This window comes from Mustelus asterias, chromosome 6 (genome assembly GCF_964213995.1).
Source record: "Mustelus asterias chromosome 6, sMusAst1.hap1.1, whole genome shotgun sequence".
NCBI classification, from domain to species: domain Eukaryota; kingdom Metazoa; phylum Chordata; class Chondrichthyes; order Carcharhiniformes; family Triakidae; genus Mustelus; species Mustelus asterias.
In genome coordinates, this window is record NC_135806.1 from 87,478,143 (window position 1) to 87,487,848 (window position 9,706).

Sequence of the window (9,706 nt, forward strand, 5' to 3'; positions counted from 1 at the left end):
TGTAGTGTTACAGTCATAGCTAGGGTGTTGAGAAAGATCAGCTTAACATAAGGTAGGTCCATTCAAAAGTCTGATGGTAGCAGGGAAGAAACTGTTCTTAAATCGGTTATACATGATCTCAGATCTTTGTGGCTAGTATTGGACTAGGCCATGGCGTTGCACTGCAGTAGCTGCTGACAGTCACTATCTTGTCTATAAATGAAGAATGACCACCTGGATGAGATATTGGATTGCCGGTAAAACCTGTTAATCTGTAGTGTAGAGGTGAAATGTGAGGGAAAATGTAGATTTCATTTTTTTTAATTCTTCTATTTTGAAATCCATATTTTGTAGGTGAATGAAGACACAGTGGAACGTCTAGTTCAAGAATACCCCCATATCACATTCAGCACTGTGATGCAGGACTGCAAGCGGACACTAGAACGAGCCTATCAGATGGGGTGGATTCCCAATACATCAACGGCATCATAATGCTGTGAAGAATTTTCAATAATATCATTTTGTCATCCTTAAATACAGTGATGTAAAGAGTAAGTGCAAGAGAAATCACAAGCAGTAGACTCTGCTGGACTGAATTTATAATCACAAAAGACAGTACTTTTCCACATTATGTTCCTGTTCTGACAATCTTTACCCTTTGAAGGTTGAAATCATGGATTTTCAGACATCCATGGAAGGACTTTAAAACAAAATAATTGGGGGCAGGTATGGATTCCAGTCCAAAGTAGTATATTTTATGAATAATTTGATACCAGCTGTCTTTTTTTGAGGCAGCTGTCATCAAATTTACTGAAATGCATAGTCAGAAGGTTTAAAGTGAAAGAGATGTCTCCTCCCCAACCGATTTTCTGCTGATTGCAACCTCTGAGCCCCTAATAGATGTAATGGGATTTTTCAGGTGTGACAGTAATCTACTAAATTCATCTAGTTATACACTTGTTCAACAAATCCTCTCTTAGATATTCTCTGTTTAAATTACATCTCCGTTTATTATAAGCTTGGTTAAAAATCTGAATTCCATTTTATTAAGCTTCATTCATCCTTGAAATAATCAATTACGACTGATGATAAAAACTAGCAACAGCCCTGTTAAGATTTCACTATAGACAGAAGAATCAATGGAGTGTTTTTCCCCTAGATCCAAACTTTAACTGTGGCCAGCATGTACAATAATGACTGACATATTTTATTACTGTTTGTATGTTATTTTTCTACATACATAGTTAAGTACTAGCTTGTGCAAGACATACTTTTTATAACATGGTCATAGATAAAACCAACTTTTGTCAGTTATACAATTGTTGTAAATATCATGCCTGAACGCTTTATTACTTATTTAGTTGAAAAAAGTGTTTCAAAAGGTAATAGTTAAAGTTGAGGGAATAACACTGGATTACTCTGTTATTTAATATTTGTCATTAAATGAACTTAGTCTGTGAAAAAGACTGTACACATTATGTTGTGTTTCAAATTCAGAAGCCAAGAGGTTTAGCGCTTTGACCTTCAATTTCGCAAAAGTGATCAAACTTCAGAATCGAGAATAAGTGTACAACTCTTTCTTACTTGCACATGATAATTATGTCCCACCAGCTCTTAAGTTACTTATATTGTCATAAGAAAAAGTAGTATGCAGTGCGTGAACCTTTTGTATGTTTTTAAATAAAGGGTTCGACAAAATGTAAGCCATTTTACAGGAAAATCTAGGAACCTAAAAGAGGATGTGTGCGCTTGAAATATATAGAGTTGCTCTGGAATACAAATTGTACAGGGCAGCTAGAGAATCTGCTTCAATGTTTCATGGCTATGCTAAAAGTAAGGAGAAAGCACGAAGGAGAAAGTAAAGGCAATTTAAATGATGTTTGGTAAATGCTGCTTTTGACAGCCAATGCAGTAATTGAGTAGATTAAGATAACTGACAGTAACAGCGTGGTGTGTCTAACTGGAGGTCTCTGTGGGTCGTGTCTCAGATCCTATGCAGACACATTAAACAAGTTTGTCAATTTTCCATTAGATTGATTTTTCTCAAGTGTGGAAGGGTTGTCTCATTTTCTCTCTAAGACACAACCATTTCGCCAACATTGTATCTTTCTATTTAATTCTGTGTTAGAATGTGTTAAAGAATGTTGGTGTTCACAGCTGATGGAGAGGATTTAATTGGGGTATGCACCAAAGTAAAGTGTTTTGCAATATTTTATGAAAGGGGCTTTAATCCTTCAGTAATGCTTTGACTAGAAAAGATGCACAAAAACCAACATTACATATCTTTAGGTCAATCACTAAAGGCTGCTGATTAAAGGGAAGCAATACTTACTATTCAAATAATTCCCATGCGCTCTTCCTATCTGAACACAAATGATAATTATAAAATTATCTGGTTACTTGCACTATGATTTGTTGCTTGTAGGGAATCTCATCATCATGGATTTCCTTGCTGAACCTATACATTCAGGTGTATGGAGCATTCTTTTCCACCTTGGAATACCTATCCATTTCACTGGAGTTGTGTGGGAAGGCGAGCCAGTTCAGGGTAAGCTGAGCTCAGGACACTCTCTCTTGACATAGAATGTACAGCACAGAAACAAACCATTCAGTCCACCTAGTGTTGATGTTTGCACTCCTCATGAGTATCTCTCATCTCAGCTTTTCACCTTACCTTTCTGTTCAATTTTGTCTTATGTACTATTCCAGTTTGTTTCGAAAGTATCCAAAATATTTGGCTCAACCACATCCTGTGATAGCTAGTTCAACATTCAAAACATTTTCTGAGCAAGGAAATGTCTCCTTATTTCCCTATTATTAATAACCAGCTTGTATTTATGACCCCTATTTTTGGATTCTGCCACGAGTGAAAACATGCTCTCCACATCTAACCCTTATCCAACCCATTCATTATTTTAAAAAAATTTCTTACCAGGACGCCACTAAGTGTTCTCTTTTCTTAAGAAAAAAGCCACAACCTGTTCAGTCTTTCTAGATAGCTGTAATCTCTCCATTCCAGTACCATTCATTTTTACTTGAGTTCACAGTAGTACTCAGCCAGCTGTGTTTTCCCTCAGGGCTAGCTGTCTGGCTGGCTCAGATCAAACTGAAATGCTGAATTTTGCTGAATGGAGCACCTTGGATGCAAGTGACTCTCCCCTGTAACTAATCAGAGCAGCTCAAGAGAAAAGATGACAATAAATGATGGGTCTCTATCAGGCAATGCATTTGATGGTATTGCAATGTATATATTGCTTTTTTAGCTGTATTATTTTCAAATTGAGCTGTGAAAGTCCTTTCAACAGAAAGTACTCTGCACATTTTTTTCCCCTGTTTAGCATTTTAAATGTCCCAAAATTCCATACATTTTTCTAATACTGATCAGTTAAAAACAGTTTTGAAACTATGATTTTTTTTACGTAATCTCAAAATCTTACATTTTAATGATGCTAAAAAATGTGTACCCTCAACAAAAGAAATATGTGAAATGCCCACCTTTCCAACATTTAAAATAGATGTTTTTTCTCAAAAAATATAGACTCTAAATGGAAGATCAGACATCTTGTCCAAACTCTTTTACCTGGTTTTATTGATAAAAGCACCCTATATTCTTTTGACGATGCTTTGTGTTTTCCTTTCCTCCCCTTGGTTTTATATCAGATGGCACTACAGAGTAAGCACGATGATTATGTCTTGAATTAATATATGTATGCAAGCTAATAACAAAGCTAGCTCTAATCTGCAAGTTGTACACACAATTCCCAAGTAATTCAATAAAACTTTTATGTTTCTTGTGTGGCAAATTGATGCAGACTAGAATAAGTACACCCACAATTTTCATTCCCATAAGTTAATTTTAACAAAGCCTCAAGCAAGGTTTGAGATTAGAAGGATTTCCCATCCAATTAGTGGGTATCTGGACTAGATTCTCAAATGATGAAGTGTTATTAATACTTTTTTGTAAAGAAAAGAGCTGTGTAAGTATCCGGTTAGGAATGAGATTGAGAGTTATAATGATGAGTACTGACAGAGATGATTAATGGGACATGATAGTTCTGTTCTGCTGAAACAATGGAATGTCATGGCAACGGGACAAGGATAAATAATATCGGATTTACTGTCACGTACGCTGAGGTTTCATTTCATTTACCTTTTGGGGGAAAGCAGGGAGAAACTTTGCAGAACTTTCATTCAGGTGGGTTTGGTATGACCTTTAATCGAGCGAGTTGCACATGATTTGTGGAAGGAATGCTTGATGGGCTGACTGGCCTTTTCTCAATTCGTGCTTTCTTTGATTCTCAACGAATATTGAAATTCCAAGTGATTTGGGGCATTTTCTTATCCATAGAAATTCCTTTTTCCTCTAGTGTGTAAATTTGATTTATTTTACCAGGGAGCTATTCAATAAAAAATAAACTGTAAACTGTCTCTTGTAAAATCACAGTGCTACAAGATGAGAAAATAAAATGTTGGAAATTACTTGCCTATTTGTTACCTAAAGATTGTCCAATAAACACCATTTCAAAAAACATCTCCGCCAGGATATTGTTGCAATTTTGCGCTCATGTATTTATTTCACACACAAACCAACTGGTCTATAAATAATCACTGTTGGGTCTGTGAACTTATTGGGGATAGTTTAATGGGTCTCCCATTGGGGCAAATCTTAAAATTGGATACCTTCTGCCCTCAATCTTCTGACTATTGTGTATGTGTTCAATTTTCCAATTCTCACTCTCAGCCAATGATCTCAGAGTTCTCCTTTTTATTCCTTCAGCCTCTGTACTTTAAATCTACAACCTCTGCCACCTGGGACAAAGACAGCAAATATGTGGGAGCACCACCATAGGAGCATGTTCCTCTCCAAGCATACACCACTCTGACTTGAAAATATATCACCGATCCTTCATTGTCACTGGTTCAAAATTCAGGAGCTCCCTCCCTAACAACACAGGTCTAACTTCACAGACTTCAGGCTGGAATTTTCCAGCCACTCACATCCCGCCGTGGCTTGAGTGAGGATGGAGAATTTGGCACTCAGCCAAATCTCCCTTCACTGCAGCGAAACCAGAGAATCCCGCCAACGTGAACGGCCAGAAAATTCTGGCCAACTGCGGCACAGCTGCCTCACAGCGCCAAGGACCCCGGTTCAATTCCTGGCTTGGGTCACTGTCTGTGTGGAGTTTGCACGTTCTCCCCGTGTCTGCGTGGGTTTCCTCCGGATGCTCTGGTTTCCTCCCACAGTCCAAAGATATGCAGGTTGGGTTGATTGGCCATGCTAAATTTCCACTTCGTGTCAAGGGGACTAGTAAGGTAAATACGTAGGGTTATGGGGATAGGGCCTGGGTGGGATTGTGGTCGGTGCAGATTCGATGGCCGAATGACCTCCTTTTGCACTGTAGGGATTCTATGATTCAATGAACTAGTTAAAGAAGGCCTTCACAAGGACAATTAGAGATGGACAACAATTACTGGTCCTTTCCACGATATCCATAACCCATGCAGATATCAAAAAAAGGATAGGTGATGTTTCTGTTTCCAAGTTGCATCACCTAACATTTATCTATGTTTAAGTAAATTTGCCACCTAATTGTCCATTCTGCAAATTTGCAATGTGAATATTGCATTTGTCATGTGTGTTATAATGATATAAAGGTACCAATTACTCGTAAGGGATTGTGAAAACATGCTTGGATTCATTCATTAAGGACTGCACATGTGAACATATACGTGGATAGACAGCTTCAGGACATCAGCAGCAGGGCTTTGTGCGCTCTGCTCCAGCCTAAAGTGAAACTGTGACTGGATCACATTCTCTTAAAGTGATAACATGCTGCTATCTCAAAGGCATATTACAACATCCCCCTTTTTGAAGACACTTTCTCCCCTCCCAAGAAGTATAACTATATGATCTATACATGATCTCATTTAGTGACCATTACTTAAGTTCATAGAACTGATGAATCTATGAGCCTGTAAAGAATAGAGGTATCTCCTGATATGCCCAGATCTTGTAATGGTAACTTTGTCTGGAGGTGTCTTTAATTGCTCACAAATTATCTGTGAGATTGTCATTCTTGGATTTTGTTCCTCGATACACTTTAGATCTTGTAATAGATGTAATAGGACTCTACCGTGGGTGATGATCTGGAATGGATCTGATTTGTCCTCAGTTACACCTCACCATTGCTCCTTTGTTTGTAGTGATTTCACTTGACCTTGGTTCTGAACAAATGCTTGTCTCTTCAGCTGATTACCATGTACCAACTCTGAGATCCTGGATGCAAACTTGCCCCAAATGTAAACTTAGCAATTCTGTACCTACATTTTTATCGTGCATGTTGGTGGCCATCTTCTGTTGTAGTTTTAAAAGTTGCTTCCTGGTTACTGATGAGTAGAATGGGTAAGAGTAGGTAAATTGGTAGACACCGGTCTGCCAAACTGTCCGATGATGAAATAGTTGCACTTAACCGTGTCGCTCTTGGATGTAACATTACAATGTGTGGATCTTGGCTGGCCTGTCGCCATTTGAGAATTAAGGATTACACCACACAAATCATTCATTCAGCTGGGCTGTTAAATCTAGGGTAATGAGGAGGAGAAGAAATAGTCAACATCCTGGGTTACCGTTGACCAGAAACTGAACTGGACTAACCATATAAATGTAGCTACCAGAGCAGGTCAATAGCTAGGAACGCTGTGGCAAATAATTCACTTCCTGACTCCCCAAAGCCTGTACATCATGTACAAGGCACAAGTCAGGAGTATAATGGAATATTCCCCACTTGCCTGGATGAGTTCAGCTCCAACAACACTCAAGCTTGACACCATCCATAACAAAGCAGCCTGCTTGATTGCTATCTCTTCCACAAGCATTCAAACCATCCACCACCTTTGAACAGTGACAGCCGTGTGCATCATCTACAAGTTGCACTTCAGGAACTCACCAAGATTTCTTAGCCATCACTTTCCAAATTCACTACCACTGCCATCAAGAAGGGCAAAAGCAACACATACCTGGGAACACCACCACTTGGAAGTTTCCTTCCAAGTCACTCACTATCCTGACTTGGAAATATCGTCACTCCTTTACTGTCGCTCGGTCAAAATCCTGGAACTCCCTCCCTAACAGAACTGTACACCCCAGAAACTGCAGCATTTCAAGAAGGTAGCTCACCACCACCTTCTCAACGGTAACTGGGGACGGGTAGTAAAAGCTGGCCTGCCAGCGACGCACACATCCCACTGAAAAAGGAAATGGGAAGGTTGCAAGCCCAGCATGTTCCCTGATGACCATAGATATTTAGGATACGATGAGAAGGAAAAGAAAGGCTTTTAAAAAGTACAAGGGAAGCAAATCAGCAGAGGCAATAGTGAGGTATAGAAAGCGCAGGGTGGAGCTTAAGAAAGCAATTAGGAATGCAAAGAGGGGATATGAAAAAGCTCTGGCTGGTAAAAGTAGGGAACATCCCAAGATATTCTCTCAGTATATCAATGGGAAGAGGATAATCGGGGAAAAAAGTAGGGCCCATTAGGGATGAAGGGGGCAACCTGTGGGTGGAGCCAGAGGACATTGGTAGAGTGTTGAATGAATACTTCACATTTGTCTTCACCCAAGAGAATGAGGACGATGGTATGGAATTCAGGGAGAAGGACTGTGAAGTTCTTGGGCAAATTAACATAGGGAAGAGCAAGGTATTGGAGGCATTGGCAGCCTTGAAAGTGGATAAATCTCCAGGTCCAGATGAATTGTGCCCTAGGCTGCTATGGGAGGCAGGGGAGGAGACTGCAGGGGCTCTGACCCAAATTTAGGGGATGACAGACCAGTGAGTCTCATGTCAGTGATAGGGAAACTATTAGAGAAACTTCTGAAGGAGAGCATTTCCGCTTGATCAGGGATAGTCAGCATGGCTTCATCAGAGGGAGCTCATGCCTAACAAATTTGATTGAATTTTTTGAGGAGGTGACCAGGTGTGTAGATGAGGGTAGTGCAGACGATGGTGTTTGTCTAGATTTCAGCAAAGCCTTTGACAAGGTCCCACATGGGAGACTTGTGAAGAAGGTAACGTCACATGGGATACAGGGTAATTTGATGAAGTGAATTCAAAATTGTCTCAGTTGTAGGAGACAGAGTGTGATGATAGAAGGCTACTGTAGTGACTGGAAGCCAGCGTCCAGTGACGTACCACAAGGATCTGTGTTGGGGCCCCTATTAATTTTCATTTATATAAATGACATAGATGACTATGTGGGGGGTAGGATTAGTAAGTTTGCAGATGATACAAAGATTGGATGGATGGTTAACGATGAGGCGCAGTGTCTTGGGCTACAAGAAGATGTAGACAGAATGGTCAAATGGGCAGATGAAATTTAACCCTGAAAAGTGTGAGGTGATGTATTTTGGAAGGAATAATTTGACAAGAAAGTACTCAATGAATGATATGACATTAGGAAGTTCTGTGGAACAAAGGGACCTTGGCATGTTTGTCCACAGATCTCTGAAAGCAGAAGGGCGTGTTAGTAGGGTTGTGAAAAAGGCTATGGGACACTTGCCTTTATTAGTCAAGGCATAGATTACAAAAGCAGGGAAGTCATGTTTGAGTTGTATAGAAGTTTGGTGAGGCCACAGCTAGAGTACTGAGAAATTCTGGCCACCACATTATTGGAAGGATATGATTGCACTGGAGGGGGTTCAGAGGAGATTCATCAGGATGCTGCCTGGGATGGGACATTTAAGTTATGAAGAAAGATTGCGTAGGCTTGTGTTGGTTTCATTGGAGCAAAGAAGACTGAGGGGTGACCTGATCAAGGTGTACAAGATTATGAGAGACATGGACAAAGTGGATCAGGAGTGACTGTTGGAGTGAGTGTTTCCCTTAGTTGAAGGGTCAGTCACGAGCGGACATAGGTTCAAGGTGAAGGGCAGGAGGTTTAGGGGAGATGTGAGGAAAAACGTTTTTACCCAGAGGATGGTGACGGTCTGGAATGTGCTGCCTGGGAGAGTGGATGAAGCAAGTTGCCTCACTTACTTTAAAAAGTATCTGGATAAGCACTTGGCACGTCATAATATTCAGGGCTATGGGCCAAGTGCTAGCAGCTGGGAATGGTGGGAGTTCAGGTGTTTCTAATGTGTCGGTGCGGACTCGTTGGGCCGAAGGGCCTCTTCTGTGCTGTATGATTCTATGATTTGATGAAAAATTAGTATGATGGATGTTCCACTCCTCTCACATATGGCTTATGAATAGATTGCTGACATTATTTATAATATCTTTCGAGACACCCCAAACAAACTAAAGTAGCACCTAGAGTGTGCATGACAGTTGTGCTTGATGTATTGTCAAATAACGGGATACTTGATGAGGTATCTGACAATGATGATGCAGTTAGTGCTATGGACACAAAATAGTTGGATGTCATTATGGAGCATGGATGGATAGGAACTTCATGTGGAATGAGTAGTTCTTTCTGCTGACTTCTTATAAGCTCGACATGCCTCACACTTCTTGATGATGACTTCAATGTCATTGTTCATACCCAGCCAATAAACTATCTCTCTTGTGAGTCTTCTCATCCAATCTGTACCTATGTATGAATGATGGACTTGTTGATGAATATCAGGTCACAAAGATTCCAGTATGATGATCTGCTAGCCATTAAACTTTACTCCCTGGGAGATGCCTAGCTTGTCCCAGTAAGGCCAAAATGGTCTCACTGGTTCTTGGAAGTA

The 9,706-nt window shown here is 40.1% G+C and overlaps 1 protein-coding gene across 3 annotated transcripts in view; it reads left to right on the top strand.

The window, feature by feature from the left end:
- Positions 1-3,935, top strand: part of fbxl17 (F-box and leucine-rich repeat protein 17) — a 745,649-nt gene extending 741,714 nt beyond the window's left edge. For all 3 annotated transcript variants that reach the window (XM_078214702.1, XM_078214700.1, XM_078214701.1), the window contains exon 10: positions 334-3,935. In XM_078214702.1, coding sequence (XP_078070828.1) covers positions 334-471 — 138 coding nt within the window. In that variant the 3' untranslated portion in view covers positions 472-3,935. The remainder of the gene's footprint in view (positions 1-333) is intronic.
- The last annotated feature ends 5,771 nt before the right edge of the window (positions 3,936-9,706 follow it).